At 39.4% G+C, this 23,951-nt stretch overlaps 1 protein-coding gene across 2 annotated transcripts in view; it reads right to left on the bottom strand.

The window, feature by feature from the left end:
* Positions 1-3,633: 3,633 nt before the first annotated feature.
* Positions 3,634-23,951, bottom strand: part of ADPRHL1 (ADP-ribosylhydrolase like 1) — a 36,776-nt gene continuing 16,458 nt past the window's right edge. The window contains exons 3-8 of one of the 2 annotated variants that reach the window (XM_063459552.1): positions 22,564-22,689; positions 20,637-20,777; positions 15,536-15,663; positions 15,151-15,283; positions 13,519-13,672; positions 3,634-7,640 (exon numbers count right to left, since the gene is read on the bottom strand). In XM_063459552.1, the coding sequence (XP_063315622.1) occupies positions 4,223-7,640; positions 13,519-13,672; positions 15,151-15,283; positions 15,536-15,663; positions 20,637-20,777; positions 22,564-22,689 (4,100 nt within the window). In that variant the 3' untranslated portion in view covers positions 3,634-4,222. Of the gene's footprint in view, positions 7,641-11,839; positions 13,673-15,150; positions 15,284-15,535; positions 15,664-20,636; positions 20,778-22,563; positions 22,690-23,951 lie in introns of those variants that run through there. The other variant, XM_063459561.1, reaches the window with a different exon arrangement.

Below are 23,951 nucleotides of genomic sequence, written 5' to 3'. Positions count from 1 at the left end.
TCCCTTTGATGATATCACAGCTGGGAGCAAGTGACTGCCCCGTCATTTCTCCCAGCTTACAACGGGAGCCGCATGGGAGGAGGAAAGAGAGGAGGGAGTCAGCATGGGAACTTGACTCCCCCCTCCCTCCCTTGTCACTCTCTTTCCCCCCTCCCTCCCTTGTCACTCTCTTTCCCCCCTCCCTCCCTTGTCACTCTCTTTCCCCCTTGTCACTCTCTTTCCCCCCATCCCTCCCTTGTCACTCTCTTTCTCCCCCTCCCTCCCCACTCTCTTTCTCCCCCCTCCCTCCCCACTCTATTTCTCCCCCTCCCTCCCTTGTCACTCTCTTTCTCCCCCCCTCCCTCCCCACTCTCTTTCTCCCCCCTCCCTCCCCACTCTCTTTCTCCCCCCTCCCTCCCCACTCTCTTTCTCCCTCCTCCCTCCCCACTCTCTTTCTCCCTCCTCCCCACCCACTCTCTTTCTCCCTCCTCCCCACTCTCTTCCCCCCCCTCCCGTGTCACTCACTTTCTCCCCCCTCCCTCCCTTGTCACTCTCTTTCTCCCCCCTCCCTCCCTTGTCACTCTCTTTCTCCCCCCCTCCCTCCCTTGTCACTCTCTTTCTCCCCCTCTCTCCCTTGTAACTCTCTTTCCCCCCCCCTCCCTCCCTTGTCACTCTCTTTCCCCCATCCCTCCCTTGTCACTCTCTTTCCCCCCATCCCTCCCTTGTCACTCTCTTTCCCCCCCATCCCTCCCTCCCCACTCTCTTTCTCCCCCCCTCCCTCCCCACTCTCTTTCTCCCCCCTCCCTCCCCACTCTCTTTCTCCCTCCTCCCCACCCACTCTCTTTCTCCCCCTTCCCCACTCTTTCTCCCCCTCCCTCCCTTGTCACTCACTTTCTCCCCCCTCCCTCCCTTGTCACTCTCTTTCCCTTGTCACTCAGTGTGCACTTCATGTTAGTCCTGCCGGGTACAGGAGACAGATGCTCCCTGTACCCGCGGACCATATAGCGCTCGGCCATGCTACAGTGAGGGAGTGACAGGAGGGAGCGCTGAGCGCATCCCTCCTGTCAGCCCCTCTCCTCGTGCTGCGCCCGGGCAGTGCGCCTTCATGGACGCACCAGCCCGGGCAAAGCTGCAGCTGCCTGAGGCTCTCTGCAGAGCGCTCGGGCGGCTGCAGCATGAGGGGGGCCGGCGCTCCTGGCGGCGCCCCTTCCTAAGGGGCGCCCTAGGCGGCTGCCTAGTCCGCCTAACTGGTAGCGCCGGCCCTGGTTGGAAGGGGTGGTGTATATTTTGATTCCACCCCATCTCACCATAGGGTTCACCGTCTGTTTAGCCAGACTGACTATACTGAGTGGCACCTACTAGGGGGTGCTCGCTGCTGCTGCTTGCAGACGGTGGCACTGGAGAGGAAATAAACACAAGAGAGAATGATGAAATGCCGTTCCTACCAAGTGCTCACTGAGTGCAATGGACATACCAGGGCTTCAATAAAGCCAGCCCTGCCACAGTCCGTTATGGTAGTTATTGTTATGGCATGCCCCTGGCCCCTTGCTTGACATATTATTAGTAATAAATATATAAATATGGGCTGCTCAACCATTTAATTATTAACCCTTCACTCAAAGGGCATTGATATGGGGAAATAGAGAAGTCCAGGAACAGGCCCTACCCTATTTCTTTTTATTATACCCACTGTTAAAGGGGTGGATGCAGGGCCGGATTAACATAGGGGCTGATGGAGCTGCAGCTCCAGGCCCAGGCCCAGGCCCAGGCCCAGGCCCAGGGAATAGGCTTATTTAAAAAAAAGAAAAAAAACACATTTTTTTTACACACTACTCTTCGGTTTGCCATCTGACTGGTATTTTACCAGCACAGCCGGTATTTGAGGCTGCCTGGCCGTACCAGTATTTCAGTTATATCGGCAATACAAATGCAGATATTTTTCTCAGTATTAAATTAGATTACTCTGCAATACCAGCACCAGCACCACACTCTCTCTACTCACTAATCTGCGGGTGAGCAGCTACACAGCACAGAGAGTTCAGACAGCAGCTCCCAGCCTGCAGAAACGGACTACAGCTCAGGGAAGTGAGGGATGAGGGAAAAAGCAGCAGGGATACATGGGGACACTGAGACACTAAGGGACACATGGGGACACTGAGACACTAAGGGACACATGGGGACACTAGGAGACCTGGGGACACTGAGACACTTGGTGACACTGGGAAACATGGGGACGCTGAGACACATGGGGATGCTGTGAGATATAGGGACATTGAGATACACATTGGGACACGGAGACACTAGGGACACAGTGTCTCCATTTCTCCCAGCCAGTGTCCCTAGTGCCTCTTTGTCCCCACGGCTCCCAGTGTCCCCGTGTCTTCTAGTGTCCCCATGTCTTCAAGTGTTCCCAAATGTCTGTGTCCCCAAGTCTCCCAGTGTCCACATGTCCCCCAGCCAGTGTCCCTAGTGTATCAGTGTCCCCATGTCTGCCAGTGTCTGTGTCCCCATGTCTCTGTTCCCTAGTGTCCCCATGTCTCCCAGTGTCCCCAAATGTCTCAGTCTCCCAATGCCTCCCAACCAGTGTCCCTAGTGTCTCAGTATCCCCATGTCTCCCAGTGTCCCCTAGTCTCCCAGTGTGTGTGTTCCATTGTCTCTCAGTTTAGCTAGTGTCTTTGTGTCCCCAAATGTCTGTGTCCCCATGTCTCCCAGTGTCCCCAAGTGTCTCAGTGTCCTCATGTCTGTATCCACAAGTGCCCCCTTGTCTCTGTGTCCCCTAGTATCCTAGTGACACGGAAAACACTGAGACATGGGGACACTGGAAGAAATGGGGACACTGAGACACTGGGAGACTAGGGGACTGGGCGACATGGGGAAACTGACACTGTGATACATAGGGACTCTGATTCCAGGCTGGCCTTCCAATTCTTTGGACAGACATGCCACCTTTTTGGGCATGTTCGTCCCTTTTGGTAGTTCTGGTCAAGTGATTCGCGTCAGTGTCCGACCCTTTTACCTCGCCCATTAACTTCCTGCTTCACTGGACACTGCTGTTAGGGGGTATGGATTCACTTGAAAGATGAAAGCATGAATTAGAGAGAGATTAGCATAGAGTATGTGTTTTCTTATAGCTGCATCCTTTGAGTTTCCCTCCAATACCATCTCCATCAGATACATGACGCTTGGGAGGTATGACTGTTTTAGTGTTTTTGGTCGATAAGATTCCGTAATTAGGCCCCATCATAATTGTCAGCACCAGATCCACTGGGCTCTTAATCTGGCCCTGGGTGGATGGACAAGCAGTTGTGTAGCCACCAGCAATACACAAAACAGAATGAAGTTTGAATATTTTGAGAAAAAAAACAACTAATTTATATTTCTAACATGACCACCTTCACTAAAATATTTACATACATTTGTTTTAAATTCAGTACATTCATGACATTATTCATATTCTACAATATAAACACCTTTTGTGGATACAAAATAAATAAATAAATAATATATAAATAAACCTTTTATAAAACTGGAATATAAAAAGTATATATTTAAAATCACACTCACTTGATTCATAATACATTTTGTTAGCTGCGATATAGACAACCATAAATTAAATACACATAAAGATAATTATTTAGTATTAATACATTATATTATCATGGTTTCAAAATTATTCACAAGCAGTCTGGCAACAATGTAAAGCGGTCAGTAGATAGTACAGTTAAAACATAGTACAAACATTAACATATTTTGCTTTTTGCTCATTAATCTTTGGTGATGGAGACAGGATGATGATGATGATGATGATGATGATGATGATGATGGCTTGTTAATCAGTCTTGCATGAAGTGGGAAAACCCAGCAATCACAAATGTAAACACGTTTAGGAACATACTATAGTTTACTATTGTTTACTGAAATATACATGTCTGATGAAGTTATAAGTAGCATTCACTAATCAGCTATAGTTTTGAATGCAAAGTGCATGGAGTTCCACTTGGGAGAACAAAAATAGTCTTAGTATAAAATAGGTTATTATTATAATCCACTGATTTGAGGTTACCTGAATCAGGAACAGTTAAAGGGGCAATTTGCTAGATACCAGTACTTCCAGTTAGTAGCCAACATCTAATTTGACTTTGTCTAGTCAAGTGTATGATGACACACCTTATCTATTACTGTAATTTAGTAAGGAATCTCATATATGATATATTTTAGGAGATGAAACATTGAGAAAAACAAATCAAGTATAATGTTTAAATGTATCACTTGCTCTGACAACTAAAGGCTTAAATGATTGTGTGGAGGATATTTTAGGGTCCTGGTAACTTTGTACTTTGTACTTGGATGAGTCACCAAGGGTGGTACAGCTTGTTCTACGAGTAGGAGATGCCATGGATTCTTCTTTGCTGCACAGATCTTTGGATGAAGGGATTTGATACTTTGAGTTTACTTGATGTTTGTGCAATCTCTCCTTGTCCATATCTTCTGTTCGATTTATATGCTCTCTAGAATTTTCCTGTTTTTGTCCCATAGTCTCAGACACAAGATTTTGAGGGTAATGGTGTTTCCCGGGCTTGGCTAATGATTTACAATTCAGTTTATCACGATTATTGATACATTCAGACTCAGATGTTTGCTGGATTTTGATAGAAGAAGACTTTGGGATACGTATGTTATTATGGTGAGTTAGTATATTTTTACAGGTTGCCTTTTCAAAATGTACAATTGGCTCAGTACTGCCAGTCCCTTGTTTTTTAAGGTTACAAAATGAAGGAATATCCTCCAGTGTGTCCTCATTTGGAGATGAATCAGTAATTGCGTAGCTTAAACCATATGTCCTTTCCAATTTACAAACACTCTTCATCTTGAAACTAACGTCATCTGTCACAGACTGTGGGTGACCATTATCCAATTTAAGCCTCAGACTTGTTTCCATTCCATCGCTGCTGGTGTTCACTAATTGCTTAATGACTTCATTTGGTTTTGCTGATGTTCTTTCTTTTCTGTGTAAGGTGATTGTAGGAATCATCATAGAAGGTGAAATGTGTTTGTGTGATTCATGATTCACATTTGCATCACAAATTCCTTGTTTTTGCATGTTGTTATCCACCAAAGAGTTTAACTCCTGCTTTGGACTTTTCTTTTCAGATTTCACAACACCTTGTTTTTTGTTATGAATGCGTGATGTGTCATTGTTTTGTTTAAAACTCATACTCAAGTCATTTTTAGTTAGACGATCATTTGTAGTGGAAGTGTAGTCATTATCTGTAGGTTGTTCATTGTCTTCATCCATTTTGTTTGCTGTGCTTTTATTCTTGCTGAGAATTTTCTTACTATTCTCAGCTGGATATTCCTCTGATATGTTATTATATTTGACGTTGTTTATGTTGGGGATATACTCATACTCGCTTACTTTGCTTTCATTGGTTTCCTTATTTTTCACATAATTTTGGTTCTTGTGTTGGCTGTGCTCCTTTGTTGGTTGGTCAGCTGTTTCCTCCTTGGAATTTACCTCACTCTTAGGTTTGTTGATAATGAATTCACTTCCCACATCTTCTTTTTCACTGCTTCTTGTGTTCTTATTCTTGCTGAGAATGCACCAGTTTTCTTCCTCCATTTGGTTATCCTCTGATTGTTCCTTAAATTTCATATTATTTTTCTTGACTATAGATATACTGTTACTCACTGTGTGTTCAACTATGTCCTCATTTTTCACTTCACTTATGCCCTTGTCGAGGCAGTGCATGCTACCCTTAGATGGTTGTCCATCTGCCTCATCCTTATGACTTGCTTCAGTCATGCTACTGCTGAGATTCAACTTACAGTTAACATCTTCCTGGAAACTGCTTGCTTCGTTCTTGATCTTGATGGTAATACTGTCTTTGTCCTCTGTTGTGTCTTTCTCTGATTCATCCTCATTTGTGACATTTGTGTTTTTGTTGGGGATGTCACATAATATGTCTTTGACTACGTCCTCATTTTTCACATTATTTTTGCTTTTACCGAGGTATTGCGCACCACCATGTGTTGGCAGTACAGCTATTCCCTTATATTTTACTTCAACCTCATTTTTGGTGAATTCACTTCTATCTACTAGTTGCTGATCTCCTTTCACATTACGTGTTTTTAAGTTGCCCTTATTATCAGTCATTGGGTGCTCCACTCTTTCTTCATTTTTTGTTTTGTGATTGCCTTGGTCAAGAGGGATTTCATTGTTGTCATGAGTACCTAAATACCTATTTTCCAGATTCTCTTTTTGGCATACAGAATTAAGATGGTTAACCATTATTTTATGAGCTTGCGTAGACCTACTTCTTTGCGCTTCATACTCTTTTTCACTTAAAATATTTACTGTTGTATCCTCTATCATCTTTGGTTTCTCAGTAAAATGTCCATTCATTATTTCCTGTTCTAATCTATTTTTTGAGGCATCTGTGTTTTCTTGGGCCCCGTTATTTTTCTCATCTCCTGAAATGTAAACTGCATTCCTCAGTTCAGAATGATTGTCGGCTTTTTGAAGACTCTCTTGATGAGTGGTTGACTTATCCGCCATTGCTCCTGGTACATTTTTTTCATTTGTCCAGTCAGTGCTATTTGTTTCTTTCATTGTACCAATCTCATTTCTTGAACAAGCAGGCCCATTTGTTTCCTGTAAGACAACTTGACCATTTGTATAATTTTTGATCATTTGTTCTTCTAGTCCTTTCTTTGTGTCATTTATCTTACAAAGCTCACTACAATATGTTTTAGATTGAACATGGTTTGCATTATGTGTCATCCAAGCAACAGGGCCATGCATTATATTCTTTTTAACTACATAGACCAGCGTGGTCTCTTCCACCAAATTTGCATGTTCATGAGTAGGTGGATGTAAGTATTCTACTTCCATTGCTGGAATCTGTAATACTTTTACCCCTGCTTTCTTAATACACTTGTTTGCTGGTGGTTTCTCATTCTGCTTTTGCAATTTGGGAACAACGGAAGACTTCTCTACCTCTCTCACTGAGCAAATTGTTGAGTTTTGTTCAAACTTTTCTTTTAAAGCTGAAATAACTGTATTTCTACGAAGTATTTTGGGAGCATTACTTTTCATGTTCCCCATTTTTGAATTTAGAGGGCTATCTTTATTTCCATTCTCCTCTGCAGCAATAAACCTTTTTAGAATTGACTTCACTCTTGACTTTCCATTAGATTTATTCCAAACGACCTTGTCAGTATGCAAGGGCAGATCATTACTTTCTTTTTTGAGATTTGGATACTTTGAAAGATCTAATTTTTTTACTGGATTGTTAACAGGTGCTCTGGTGACATGTTGCTTGTCCCTACATATCAGCTTTCCTACTTCTCTCTGCTTTTTCATTGATGGCCTTTGGTTTGGATTCATGAACTTGGATTGCAAAAGCTGGAATCTGGTTGGTTTCCTGATGCCCTTGCCGTTGTAAGCTTGTTTAAACTTATTGCATAGAGTCGCATTATCCCGATCACTAGAGGTCTGCATGTTGGTTCTTGTAGAGTTCAAGCTGTTCAAGTTGGTGATGTATTCAAGCAGGTTGCTGAGAACCAAGCTTTCGCCTGAATTCACATTCTTGTTGGCTTTCTTTTTCAGCCACAGTAGATCAGTCAACATCTTACCACCATGGGCCACTGACTTTATATTGCTGTATAGAGAAAAATCAAGGGGCCTTGTAGACATTATTGAAAGTAATGTTCTTACAAATAATAAATGACCATAATATAACAGAAGAGGTCAACCTGTGATTTACTATATTTGTTAAGTCCAGTCTCCCTAATTAAGCTGACTCATGGGATTTGTTGCAATTGAAAAGCCCTATATTGGCTACTATAGCTATGACAAATGTTTAATTTATTTTGGGGAATATTTTTACAGAATTTGAAAGATGGGAGATAGTAACATCATATTATTTAAATGTAAATATTCTCACAATTTACTTATTTGACCTTACTAATTTTGCATGTTGTATTTCAATAATTGAAAAAGCACTAGGATCCATGATTATAATTAATTATTAGGTATTTAGATTACTACACCCTCCATTTTTTTTATTAAAACAGCTGATAATCAACTGAACTCACTTTTTATACAGCTGTGGGATTGTCTTCTCACTAAAATGCTGATCCTGCTCTTGTGAAATCATCTTTATCGATGACTAGTATTCAGTCTGATGCTTCTCATAGGGGAGCACTGGGACATGTCACACGTACAGCAATTACAGCAGGAACCCCTACTGACCAACTGCTTAATTTATAAAAGTACAGATTTCTCTTGAAATTTACACTTTTATACAGTAAGCCAGACAAGACTTGGAGGGTTCTTTTAACAGAAACATTTGCTAGCAGGCACAACATTAAAGGAATAGTCTAACATCAGGAATACAAATATTTATTCCTAATGTTAGAGTATTATAATACCAATTCAGATTTATGCCTCCCCCAGAAGTAATAAAATAAGCAGTTTTACTCACCTTATATCCCCTGGCGATGCTCCCCTTGCTGCATTCATAATTACTAATAATGTTGGCTAGTCCAATGCTTCTTCATGGGGAAGCATTAGGAGAGATACTGCGCATGTGCGTCAATCACTACGCTGCTCCAATCTGCATCTCCTCGTGGAAATACATTGACCCAGTGCCTCTCTATGGGGACTCTTTGACACTTTCATGCTGAGCGTAAATATGCCCAACATTGGTTCTGCAAAAATAGCAGGACTGCACCAGGAAGCCCCTCTAGTGGCTGTAAGAGGGACAGCCACTAGAAGTGTCCGTAGGAAGCAATATATACATTCCTCTTGGAATGGTGATGAGTCACAGTTAGATTTTGTTTCACAAATCCATTAAAAATATTGTCTTCGATGACAATAAATCTTCCTTCTAAAGCTTGTAAATGCTGTTGGAAATAGGACAGTTCGAAAGTGCCTTGTTCAATATCTGACTGGCAGGTCACATGTTCTAGCTTATCATACCGCAAAACTGCTACAGGAAATACATGAATCCATGGAAAATGATGATGTTACACCATGCCGATGCAAATTGTTACATGCAATTCATATAACAACTAATGAATTTCAAGATGCAAGAGGTTTTCTAGCAGTCTCAGAAAGTAACATTATATGAACATTATATTATATATGACCAAAGACGCATATATTATAGATTTATCAAAAACAAGTCAGAAATACCTATTTCCTTGATTCAGGTTTGGAATTTATTGCTCTAAAACTATTGAAGAACAATGTTATTGTTGGTTGTATATATTTATTGTACATATTAATTTCTGCAATTTTGGTGGAGTAATTCTTTTTTTATAAAAAAAAATGATAAGAACGAGTAAGAGATTCTATTTAGTGCCTAAATATGACAAGCATGTCGGGCTAGCTTGGAGGAGAAAGGCAAATGATCAAGCCACAAAGGATTTTAAAGGATGCTTTACCAGCAAAGTGTCATCATTTATAAAAAGCTAGTTAGTTGTGAGACTATATTTTGCTGTGTATGCCAGTTACCAACATAAAGGTCAGAATAGTGTTATGTGCTACTTTTAATATGTTCATCACATAGATATAACTATAAATTGTTTTAAAGAGATGTAACTTGTGTGAATAACAGAAACACTTACCAGTTAAAGGATTTGGTATATGTTTCTCCACTAATACGGAGTCCGCTATTTATAATACTAAACAACATATCTTGGCATCCTAAAGGCTTGGGACAAATGGACTTAATGTAATATACACAGCAATAAAACTGGGCTTTGAGTATACTTTGCCAGCTATTTGACTAAGCGCCAATGAGTGCTTTGACACTCAGTGGCAATATGTGATCGTGTAGTGTTGTATTTCGTAAGCAATCACAGTCTGTTTCCAAGGCAAAGCCTCGTACTAGGGAAATTAAACAACCAAGATAACTGTCAGAATGTTCCTTCTTTGATAACCCATTAAGTTGGTTTCCTCTAAGAACTCAGCAATGGTTGTTACTAAATCATTCAAATATAGGGACGGAGAAAAATCTTCAAGGACTTTAATATATCCTTAAATTTATATTTTGTCAGGCATGGATTGGTCCAAAAATTGCCTGTTTAGAGAGCAATGTATCACCAAACATAAGTGTTTTTTTTTTTTTTTTTTTTAAATATTTCTTCTTATAATAACTTTCTAAGGACTACGTAGAAAATAATGATGTTAGTAAGCACAAAAACTGCATGCATTGCTAGTGCCAAACGGTAAGATAAGATTTAGCCAAAGGGTAAGTAAGAGTAAGCTGTGATAAAATGCCCTTTCATGACATTAAGAAAAATGGATGAATAGCAAGACATGCTGACCTGTCTGACCCACGAGGCCTTGTGATGAACATTCTTGAACTATTCTACAAAAAAAACAGTGTTCGACTCTCCGCAATTTTCTTAAATATAAACCGTTCATAAAACACCCTTAACCTCACTGGATGGGTTAACATTATGGATTAAAAAAATTTGTTCAGTGATGTTAAGAAAAAAAAAAAAGATATTTTAATAAAGATAAATGAAGAAATAATATATATTACAAATCCATATACCGGTATTTAAATGAATGAATGAATGAATAAATAAATAAATAAGCCAATGAGATAATGCTGTCTGCAATGAATGTCCAATTAAACTGTTAAAGTTTTAATTATTGTGGACATCATTTGGGTCAGTGAATTGCCCTATGTAATTATTTTTTAAACAGAAAAATACGTATTTTATGACAGCCAAACAAAACAACACAGAAGTAATAGATTTTAAATGCAAAGATATTTTCAGAGCACATTCAGTATGCTCTACCTTCAAGTCACACAAACAATTTAGCTTATATACATATTAAAGATGCAATCTGTTGAACAATTCTGTAAATTGGAAAATAATTTTGGATAATTACTGTGAGATCTACTTAGTAAATAACAACTCATATGGTAAAATAATTTCTATCTGTGGATTTGTTGTTATTATTATTATTATTAATATTATATGTCATTATTGTGAACTCTAAATGTGGTATTTTAACAACTGCTTTATGTTGTGGTTTTCAGTGGAATGTTGTGTAATTTTTTAGGTGCTCTATGAACCAACTTTTAATTTATAATAACATTATTATTATTAAATTATTTGAAAATACTCTCATATTTTATATTTAAAAATCCAGGAACTGATCCATTGTTTAAGGTTTTAGTGTTCCATTTAGTTTAAAATTTTATGGATTTTATATTTGCTAAATTGATTTGGAATGTCGATTGTCATACCAAATTGCACAATGTGATCATGTTCACTTGCTATAACCACAATCCACTGAGTACTCTATCCGTGTATATAACAATATGTGACATTCCTAATGAAAAATGTATTCTTTTTTTTTTAATCCAAAAAACATATTATGAATCACGACAACATTCAGGATATTTTTCAAATAACTCCTTTTTGTATCATCATAACTTTGTATATTTAATAAAAATCCTATTTATGGATTAAAATAACATCCTGTATCTTGTTTCTGCTCAATAAAGTGTGAACTCTATATATTAGCTGTCCGAGTGAGCTCTTCCAAGGACTCTCTATTGTGATCAGAGTTACAAGGACAAAGACTAGGGAGATTGTGAGTATGAGGCACAAGTTCGTATAAAGCCTAAATTAGTTACATTATGCCATATTTATTTTATTTTGAAGCCTGATTAAAAAATGTTATCCATATTTTCTTTTAAATACAATTATTTGTATTGACACATGCCAATAAACTGAAATGGCATTATATGTAATTGCACCTTTAATTTTTAGACCAGCACACAACAAAACCCTTGAACGAAAGAACAAATATAATGCTTTTTGTTTTTTTTATTCACAGGCATATCAGGCATATTTTGGATGATAACAGTTGTTCGGAGGCCCAGAAAGATAATGCTTACACAATGCATATATTTATGGATGCAGATCAGAGCAGTAGACATAGCAGGCATGCATCATTGCATTCCAAAGAGTAAAATGAACATTGCAAATGTGGTAGTCATTCTCTAGGCAACTTTTTAACAGTTAAATGGTAAAAGTGTAAAAAGTTAACATTTTGGGTGTTTATTTCAGATATTCAGCTAAATCAAGGATTTGTAACTTACAGTCAATTAACTTTTTTTAGTAGTGTATAAATATTTTCACTTGATCTGTCTGAGAATAATAGAATTGTTAGCCCTAAAAAACTAGTGACTTGTAGTTTTCCCAACCCTGATGTACAAAGTATAAATTCATGACTGTCAGAGTCATCCTTTTCGCAGACTGAATGAGGGATCATGTTCTTTACAGTTCTTTAACTGGGATTTACAAAATGCGTCTTCATTTTAACACGACCCCGCATGCAAAACAATTTACAGAGAAGACAAACCAGTCTGAGGTTTTACAAAGGGTGCTGATAAATTTCTGTGTCTCGCTCACGAAATCTAAGTCTGGAGTTAATGGACTGGACAACACAACTAACCTGATCAGTTAGTGATGATGTTTCTCAATCACATACTATTAGAAACCTATACTGGCAGGATACCCTCAAAATCAGATGAGCTTGTGCCTACGTTCTACCATATGTAACAGACATCCGAAATTACACAGGTTCCCAAAGATTCCCGTCCTGTCAGGGTCACAGGTTGGAAAGCCAAGCATGTCAATGACTTGGACACCTTGGTTCAAGTGGCTTGTGCAATCCTACAAGGTCATTAACTTCATAGTTATAACAGCGCTAATTAACACATGTGAATTACTCATATCATTCGTATCAATAAAAATATTGTAAGCACAATCTGGGACTACACACAATACCAGCTATGGCCAGTAAGCCAGAAAACCACCCACAGTGTGTACAGTACGATGTGGGTAGCATTGCTCTAAAATACCTTCACCTGTTTTCTCCCAGTGATTACATTTAGACTTTGTACTCATGAATCACTCCAACATATGTATTCTGTTTAACCCCCTTCAGCATATGAACACTATGCAACACAGCCTTTCAAATACCCCATAGGTTACAGTGTGCAGTGCCAGAAGCTCACCCATGTACAGACTGTTTCTGTTTTAGTGCCAATCAGCATAAGGTTCACTCTGGCACATTGTATTGCAAGGTTTGTACAGTATGTAGAAAATACATAATATCAGTGATTGAAAGGCCATGGAAAGCCATTCTAAATACATGTCAATCTTCCTAATGCTACAGTTGGCTTTCTAATGGCACCACGTTTGGTCTATTATATGATATATGTGCATCTTAATCATGTGGCTATCTTTGAGTTTCACCTGACTTTAGATTCATAAGTATTGTCTTTACCTGCGAGAAAAAAAAAAACGCAAAAAAAAAATCATACAACTATACAAATGGTACATCTAATGTAAACATCGTGCTCACTAGACCTAGCCAAAAGGTCAAATTCCATCCCTAATACATACTAGTTTCCATTGGCTACTAATTTAAGATAACTGTTCAGACTGTTCTTAGTGTTTAGAGCTGTGTTTAAAGAAAAATAACACAAACTGCTTTACTTTTCCTTTGTAGATAGTTGATGAAGTTTGTCACCCAAGTGTTCGAGCTGCTCTTTTAGTTCGAACTCCTGGTAGAGTCCCTTAGGTACGTTATTTATACCATACAGCAGTCCGAACAGGCACCCGGCAATTGAACCTGTTGCACCACCTTCTCCTGAAACACAAAACCATAGTAGATGACGGCATAATATTTCATATGAGAACCTTTATGCTAAATCAATATATTGGTCACAAACTAACTAGCTGTGGTTGTTAGTGAGAATACAAAAATACACACTAAAACTAAACTATATGGTGAGCAGTCTGAAGGCTTCAGAAGATTTTATTTTAAGAATATAGAGCAGAAGGGACCCTAAATTGTAGGGTAACTGCGTGCACATTTATTTTAAACACATCAATAAAACACAAAAAGTGGATTTTAGTAATGGCAATTGGCAAAATACAAATGTGGATTTCTCAAGTCTCCCTTTTAAAGGAAGATCAGTCCTGTTTTGGGGTTTTAATTCATCTGCTCCCTTTTTATGTTTTATGATTCAATACTATAGGCAAAACCCAGTCGAAAACTATGGACTGGATGTGGACAATATGTTTAGCAAATTTCTACTGGATTAAATGCCAGTTGAATATCTAGCAGGTGAACTCTGCTCTTTGGAAGCACCATTATCAGCCTTCTTTAATGACTAGCCCTGTTAGTCATTAAAATTAAATAAATCTGAATCCTTTGTTGTTCAAGATGAACCCCAAGCTAGAATAAGGGAGTTATTAAACCTCCCCATGCCACCATTTGCCATGATGTGATTGGGAGCATGTATGCTAAATACCAAGAACCCACGGTGAGGTTCTAATTAAATAATAATGTGGTGGGACATAGTTTCCCCTGTCTGTGACCCTACCTATTGCCAAAGTGTGGGGCTGTAATTTAAAGGAATGAATGGAACATAGTGTCCCTCCCTATTCTTATTAATGGCTGCAAGTGTGACTCTAATAGTTATAAGTTGGTTGGGCCTAACGTGAAACCCAGCCCCCACCAGTTGGTGCTTGGTGGGGGCTATAATTATATAGAACGGCGGTGTACATGCCATTATCGCTCCCCTCAAAATTGTAAAATTGTATCAGCAGGTTAAAGTGGTTATGGTGCTTGGAATAACCCTTCAAGGAAGCTATTTACAAATGGTAGCATTTTTCAAGAGCAACTTAAAAATTCTAAATATTTTGTTTTACAAACATTTAATTAATTATTTACAATTTTATATAGCAATAAAATGCTACATATTAACAAGGCTCTAGTCTTGAGGGTCAGGTTAGGACTATATTTATTCTGCTATGTCTGGATGGCACCTGGATTAATCAAACAAAAACAAACGGAAAAAAACCCCACACAAAACATTTCCCCCCGCACTACACAAAGAACTACAGAATAATTTTACAACAAATTAAAATTAAAAAAATAAACATGAGTCCATACAGAAATATTCCCACTTCATTTACCCACAAGCTCAATGTATCTATATGTCCCTCCATTAAATCATGCATGTGTACCACTTGGAGTGTACTGAAATGGTATACGATACTCATTGTCTCCCACTCACCTCCCACACAGACTTCTAATGTTATTATCAGGTAGTCACATACCTCCATGGAACATAGCTCGATTACAGAGTTCTTTCCAATCATCCCCAGCCCCTAACAGGGCATCATATGCAATCATAGGAGCATCATGTCCTCTCCTTCCCCCACGGCCCTCTGAGCTCCATTTTTTATACGTCTACACATGAAGTAAGATAAGAGATGTAAGATTGCTTTCATGGACCGTATTATACACTTTGTAATCAAAATACAAACTGCTAGGACTGGGGAAAGTTACACCAAAATAACAAAGTTTTTCCTTAAAAGTTAATTTTCTGTGGCTCATTGCTATGTTAATAGACCTTTTGGAAACTGTGCTATGATCCCATTGCTGCTCCGAATGCCAACAAAAAAAGTCAAGGTGTAGCCGCTGTTACAGTAACATGTTTACCTTATCTCGCTCTTCAGCATCATATTTGTCAGGAAAAGCAGGTTTATTTTCATTGTCTTCTGTTATTTCTCTCTCCTCCAGGTAAAATTGCCACTTGGCTTCAAAGTAAAACCAGTGTTCTTGGTATTCTAAAGGTAGATGATATAAGTATTAGATAATAACCAACTTTAGCAACAGAATTTGTCAATTCGCTTCTTCTGGATAATGAAAAGGATTGTGCGAGTGTATGAATTTTACTGCAGATACATATATACCGTATATACTCGAGTATAAGCCGACCCCCCTAATTTTACCCCAAAAAACTGGGAAAACGTATTGACTCGAGTATAATACTAGGGTGGGAAATGCAGCAGCTACTGGTAAATTTCTAAATAAAATGAGATCCTAAAAAAATTATATTAATTGAATATTTATTTACAGTGTGTGTATATAATAAATGCAGTGTGTGTGTATGAGTGCAGTGTGTGTTTGAATGCAGTGTGTGTTTGAATGCAGTGTGTGTGTATGAATGCAGTGTGTGTATGAGTGCAGTGTGTGTGTGTATGAGTGCAGTGTGTGTGTGTATGAGTGCAGTGTGTGTGTGTATGAGTGCAGTGTGTGTGTATGAATGCAGTGTGTGTGTATATGAGTGCAGTGTGTGTGTATATGAGTGCAGTGTGTGTGTGTGTGTTGCAGTGCCTTGGTGGGGGGTGGGCATTTGTATTATTATTTTTTTATTTATTATTTTAATATTTTTTTTATTATTTTTTTATTTTTATGAATATTATTATTTATATATATTTTTTTTTTCGTCCCCCCTCCCTGCTTGATACATGGCAGGGAGGGGGGCTCTCACTCCCTGGTGGTCCAGTGGCATTGGCAGTTCAGTGGAGGGGGCTGGCAGAGAGCGCTTACCTCTCGCTATGACCCCGCGGCTCTCGCGAGACTTACACTGGGAGCTGACAGGGTAGCTGACCGGACCGGTCCGGAGGAGGAGGGAGCTGACAGGAGCTGCAGGAGAGGTAAGTAAACGCACACAGCCCCTTGTCTGTATTATGGCAATGTAAGTTGCCATAATACAGACAGTGACTCGAGTATAAGTCGAGTTGGGGTTTTTCAGCACAAAAATATGCCGAAAAACTCGACTTATACTCGAGTATATACGGTATATATATATTTACTGATTATAAATATTCAGATGAAGCACTAATTGACATAATTACCTAGATTTACAAACCCGTGTTGTGGTTTTAGATTTGCGCCACAGCAAAGATACTAGTCACTAACTGGCGTAACTGGGCTGTAATGCCAATTCATAATGGCTTCTTCCCAGATTGCAAAGAAATCATAGAATTCTTCATGCCACCTGGTATTCAGCATATGGTGTAATGCAGGGGTGGGCAATCTGCGGCCCTCCAGATGTTTTGGATGACATCACCTATAATGCTCTTAGGGCCATAATGCTAGCAAAGCATCAAGGGAGATGTAATCCAAAACATCTGGAGGGCCACAGATTGCCCACCCCTGGTGTAGTGGTTTCAGGGGTTCATAAAGAACCATTTTTTTCTGTTGTAAAAACCAAGCTTAATAAGACCAGGTGTAAGATATCTGTCAGGATCCTGTCCTTACAAGCAAGACTTTTGTTATGTATTTCCTGTTCCTTGATTTTGTTTTACCATTAATGGCCTCCCTTGCTTCTAGTTTGACAACTCACCTTATTGGACTAAATTGGGTTCCAACAAAAGGTAACGCCCAATTCACTACTTTGCCTTGACATTGAAGTTGATAATGGCCTGAAAAGACTTCATATCCTGGCTCCTGAGTTCACCTGTGGATTTTCCTTATTTTCCATAACCTGCTATACTCACCAACCTGCTCCAAACTTACCTGTACAACTATTCATTCCTGCCTTATCTACAAACCTGCAGCAAACCAACCTGAACTCCCTATATTCCTGCTGAACATCCAACTTGCTTAAAACAACACTGTACTTCAATTTACTTTGTAGCTATCTATTTACTCCTACATTGGATTTACTTACGGTATATTCCAAACTCTATTTGCATCTATCAAAAAGGACCTGCTACTACAACATAACCTCTTATCCAAAGAGACTGAACAACTACAACCCTATTTAAGTATTCATCTCTAATTCTGTTTAGTTGTTTCTTAATATCCTGTTCTGGGGCATATTTCCTAAATCCTGTTTCCTATAATCTCTCTCATAGATTTATCTTCAATTATCCTTCCTATAACTTCTTTTATAGGTTTACCTTATTTCCATTTTGGGCTTGTCTAAATTCTTTATTTCTTAGGCTACTTAATTACCTGTAAATTCAGACATTCTGTTCACAATCCTTCATTCCTACAACTACAATAATAGGATATCCTGTTCTTACTAGAATGTCTAAGATACCAAATAAAGACCCTGAAATTAACCCCAGTTTCAGTCTCATCCCTGACCTGCACAAGATCATGACAATATCACTAGTACTACACCCAGGGCTGGCGCCACTGTTAGGCGAACTAGGCATTCACCTAGGGCGCAGGCCTGCTAGGGGCGCCCACCGGGATGTTTCCTGGTGGGCTGCCCCTGTCTTGGGCTGCAGCATTCTATAGCTCCCCCTTCCCCCCATGCCCGGCCGATCCTCCAGACGCCCAAAAGTGGGGGCCTTGTGGTCACCTCAGAGCACCCCTGATGCTGACCTTCTTAAATATGGCAGAGCAGGCACCTGCTTACCTTGATGGCAGGTGCCTGCTCTGCTGAAAAATGCTGGAGGAGACTGGGGACAGGAGGCAGACTGCTGTATTGTGGACAGTGAGGGAGGCTGTTCTTGCAGCTTCACTCCTCCCTCGCACGCCCTCTGTGATGCTGGGAGCCGGAATATTACGTCATACTAAACGGTGCGCTGGAGGAGTGAGAATCTGCCCCACACTGGACCCCTGGGATGTAGAGAGGCTTAATTTGCCTCTAAAAAAATCTAATTATGTGTGTATGACTGTCTGTGAGTGTTTGTGTCTGTCAGTGAGTGTGTGTATGTCTGTCAGTAACTGAGTATGTGCCTGTCAGGGGGTGTCTGTCAATGAGTGTGCTGGTCTGTCAGTGTGTGTGCTCATCTGTGCTAGCCTTATAAATTAAATTCACCAAATGCATTGAATACGTCATTTATCACAGTGCTAAATTATGTATTCAATGCATAATCTATGTCTTAGGCAGTATGTGTGTGTGTGTATAGATGTATGTATTAAGCAGTGTGTGTTTATGGATGCATGTATTGGGCAGAATGTGTGTTTATGGATGTATGTGTATATTGATGCGTATTTATGGGTGTATGCAGTGGCGTACACACAATCCATGGGGCCCCGGAGCAAAACGGATCCGTGGGCCTCCCTTCTCTTCCCCGATCCGTGCCCCCCCCCATACCCACCGACACATGCATACAGACACACACACATACATACACCCTTCGACAGAAACATACATACAGACACACACACATATATACACAGACAGACACACACAGACACATGCATACAGACACACACATATATACACAGACACATACAGAGACACACACATGTATACAGAGACACAGACACACACATACAGAGAGACACAGTTACATACAGAGACACAGATACATACAGAGACACAGATACATACAGAGACACACAGGCACACACATACAGAGACATACATATACAAAATGATTCCTACCTTGTGACTTTCCCTGGTGGCTCAGCCTGATGGGAGTCAGAGTTCCCACTCTGACTCCCTCCTCCTCCTTCCTCCCGCACGGGTCCTGATAGCTGGGAGGAGTGACCAGGGAGTCACTTCCTCCCAGCTCTGTGATGTAATTACAGTGGGCCCGGTCGCGCTGTTAAAGCGCCCAGCGCTGACTGGGCTCCCTGATAATCCATATGCTGTCAGGGCCACCCGATGGACCCCTCCATTTGCGGCCCCGGCAGTTTGCCGCGCAGGCCGGGGCCGCAAAACGTGGCAGCTGGTACCCGGTCGCCGGGCCTGGTCGCAGCTGTAACCCCTGCGTCCACGTTATGTACACCGCTGGGTGTATGGCTGTGCGCATTGAGCAGTATGTGTGTATGGATGCATGTATAGAGCAGTATGTATGTAAGGATGCAGGTATTAAGCAGTATGTGTGTATGGATGTACACATTAAGCAGTATGTGTACATGGATGCATGTATTGGGCAGTGTATGGATGTAGTATCTACATTATGTGTATATGGATGCATGTGCTAGGCAGTGTGTGTGTGTATGGATACAGGTATTAGGCAGTATGTGTGTATGGATGTACGCATTAAGCAGTATGTGTGTATTATGCTGTAAACCATGTGGCAAAATTTAGGCCAAAATAACTGATCTAGCAGAATTCTCCAATTCAGCTATAGTCACAGTTCAGCTGTTTTTGTTTAAACTTTGCAATTTGGTTTTCAACTCTCTGCAATTCAGAGTTTAGTGAATAAATCTGTGAGATTGTTTTTGCTTTCATAAGGGGGCGGTAAAATGGATCTTTGCCTAGGGCGGCAGAAATCCTTGCACCGGCCCTGACTGCACCAGGAAAACTAACCACTTCATAGTCTATTTCTGCCTGTTGTGTCCCAGTTTAAGTAATACTGTTGTGTGTTTTTTTTCTTATGGTTTGAGTTTGATAAGCTGCTTACGTGCATGTAAGCAGTAAGCTTAAAATACTTTCAGTTTTAAAACATACTTTTTCTGCATTAACTAAGGATTAGCAGAAGAGGAGCAGCAACTTCCACACCCTTTCTTCAAAATCTCCCTTCTGATGGTCTTACGTATGCTGATGGCACGCAAGCAACAACCGATCGTAAAAAAAATAAAAATTAAATGTATAATTATTGGCTTACCTGATTTCTACTTTTCAGTGTAAGTAGATAATCAAATGAAAAAATACTCGTAAAACAGTTTTAGTGGAAACTGCACTCGAAAATAATATTCACTCAGGCATTCGAACTATATAATGTAAAGGTAACTCCTGTCTTAGTAACTTTAAATATGGACAATATAGACAAATTTGTTACTGAGTAGTAGAAAGCAATGTTGATTAGTATAAAAATACGAATTTACTAAATAATTTTACCTGCCATGTGTCGTATTGTCTTCTTGCAAAATTCTTCAGCCATCGGTATTACCTTTAACATGTCTCTGCCCCACTGAACAATGGGCTTCTGTTGTATTGCATACGAAGCAAACAAGGCAGTACAGAGTGAACCCAGAAATCCTAGATATTAGGACATACAGAGGACATGCAAAAAGTAAGAGTAATCAGACTTGTTAGACTTTGGAGAGAGAAAGCATTAATCTCCATATTATGTAATGGAACACTGTAGGAGTACTTTTAGGAGACTGCTTGGACAAGACAATTAGAAGTTGTGTAGAGTAAGGTTATAGTTATATTAAAATGCTCTCTTTTTTGTTTATTTTCTCTTTCAATTATACACCTCATGTTCTATGAGTTTGGCCAAATGCAATGTATTCAGAGAAAAGGCAGAGTTTACATTGCTGCCTAGTAACACCTCTAGTGACAGTCACTCAGACGGCCACTAGAGGTGCTTCCCCTTTCAATGCTACACAGTGTGCAGCACCTACCTGTATGGAGGTGTTGAACATTTCCCATAGAGATGCATTGATTCAATGTATCTCTATGAGGAGATGTTGATGGTGCAGCAGGTTTTTTTTTGCCACACATGCGCACTAGCCTCTGAATGCTTTTCTAACGAAGAGCGTTGAATTGTCTGAGATCATCAAGACTGATTATCCATGGAGCCTCGGCTAGCCACGGCAAGACCGGCACAGAGTTGGGGGAAAAAAGGTGAGTAAAAAATGAATTTTTTCAACCAAAGATACAAACACTTCCATTTCTCATGAAGGTGCCTGTTATACATTGTAAGCGAAAAGGCAATGTTTCTATGCACCAAAACTGCAACATTAAAGGGACACTCCAGACACCTAAAACATTTCAGCATAGGGATGTATTATTTTAATGAGAAGCATTCTATTGGGCAATTGCCACCTCTGACTGGAACATTTGTGGCAATTTACAAGCATAATGCATAAACCCTTTTCGGTTAGAGCGGTAGGGAGGTTGTTGTCATTGACAGTCCCCGGGGGGCAGAGCAGACAGCGGCATGAGAGGACACTGGAGAAAAAGGTGAGTAAACATTATTTTTAAGGTTGTGGGTGGGGAGTCTGGTGTGTGAAGGGGTTTACAAACACTCTACACATTAAAACCCAATATCAGTTTTTAACAGTGGGGCATTTTTTTTATGATGTAGGTAATTTTAGACAGTCCTTTAATGCAATGTATCTAGCACAGTAGAAAATGTATGTACTATATAAATACATTCAATGGTAAAATTAATATATAAAACAAAATCACTCAGATCTAGAGGTATTCATCCCATTAGGTATACAACCTTGCTAGTTGTTGTTTTTTGTTGTTGTTGTTTTTAATAAAATGCCAACACACAACATGTAGTACTGCACAACAGGTAAACAAAACATTTATTAGTGAACTAACAAACTAGACTATTATTTAGTAGCAAGTTTTGGTTTACATGAAGGGGCAGTGACAACAATGCTATTGCATGGTGTTCTGCAATTGTTCTCTTTATTTTTGCTCTGACAGGGTTATTTAGTTTTTTTGTCAAATAATTCCTTTTACGTAGTGGTTCATTTTAGTCTACAATTCAACCTTTGTTGCTAGAGGTGAGAAATAACCATGCATATTGTACTGGAAACTCCTACTTTTTATATTATTAAACCGTTTTTTGGGGAAATTGTTACCAATAATTTTCGGTAAGAAAACGTACTGTACAACTGGATATGTTGGTAAAGTTCTTTAAATGTACAAATAGATAAGATATAACATGTATATACGTTTTGAATAGCATTTATTGCATTTTGATATGCATATGTACAGCATTTGAACATGACCTCAAATGTTTAGGGAGGCACAACAGCCAATATTGGCACCTGCCATTGGTTATAGTAATTGCGGTTACTACCTGTTGGATGGTTGTGAGTCATTCTCCCACATTCAATGCTGACTTCAATTAGTGTCTCAAGTCTCTCTGGTTTCCAATATCTCATTCCAATAGACATGGCTTTGGTTGCTGCGCCAAACCCTGAACCTACAAAAATAAACAAAGAAGCAATTAAACCTTTTTTTACATGTCTAGTAATTGCTTCTCCTGTGATCAATTTTCATTTTAGAAATATAGCTGGGACAGGGTTTATTTTGCACCTTAACAAAGGTTTAAAACATCCATAACAATCAATGCATCTGTAACCCCATTTGGTTTAAAAATGATTGGCTAGAAGGACCCCTACAGTTTTGTGTTTTTTTTTTGGCTAGGGATGCCTGTGTTATAACACCAGATTTGCTCCTTCTAAACGTGGCCCCATGGTAGAATACAATTTGGATGCACATAGACTTAATATATCATTAACTGCAACACTGATCTATTGGGCATTATAATGCCTTTCTAATATACAATGTCGACATGCATTTTATTTTTAGATAAGAGTACCTGCGGAACTGCAAGCCTATCTAGGAATGATGAACAAATTTAAAGTAAAACATAGATCTCTACAATATAGGAAATGGCTACATTAAGCAAAATACATCTGTAACATTTTATCTGTGAAATAAGTAAACCAGTTCATTTTTAGATGACATATGTATGTATAAATGGACAAGGGGTCAGAGACTGTGTGCAATAAGGATTACAATTCCAAATTTTCCAGTATCAAATTACTGTTACCCAGAATGTTTTGTTCATTCTGTAATATAACTATACAGATATAGTGAGAATTGAGGACAGCTGTTACTGATGGAGTATTTTATCTGCACACACCAAATACCGGGTAGAGTGAGCTTGAGATTTAAAAGCTTCAAAAATGGAGGTATAATAGTCTATGTACAAGCAAAAACTGAAAAATAGTTCAAAGGTGATGTAATTGCCATAAAACATGGTCTTGCTGACTTGTCTATTTTTAGAATGTTTTCCTCATACTTTCATTACTTTTAACTGAGCACAGGCACGTACCACCAATCTGTTCTATTTGTCTCCTGTTCTTAGTAAATAAATAATTAATTTCAATAATAATCCCAGCTTGTACTCAGAATTCAGTGCATGTGAAATCACACTGTATTGCCAACTAAATACAATGCATCTCTTTTGAGACACATTTTCCTAAAGGGTTACTCCAAACATTATAACTACTAAAGCACACTGTAGTGGTAATGATGCGCCATGGTAATGGAGCAAATGGTTTTGCAACACTTACCTGGGTCACGCTGGGCACAGAGCGTTTTGCCATACTGCGTGACTTGCATCTGGGTTCTGTAGAGCCGCAAAAACTAGGTGCCGATCATTTGAGTGCTCTCAGA

Source organism: Pelobates fuscus, chromosome 1, assembly GCF_036172605.1.
Source record: "Pelobates fuscus isolate aPelFus1 chromosome 1, aPelFus1.pri, whole genome shotgun sequence".
Lineage (NCBI taxonomy): Eukaryota > Metazoa > Chordata > Amphibia > Anura > Pelobatidae > Pelobates > Pelobates fuscus.
The sequence above is the reverse complement of the archived record's forward strand: the minus strand, read 5'-3'. Positions and strand labels throughout refer to the sequence as shown.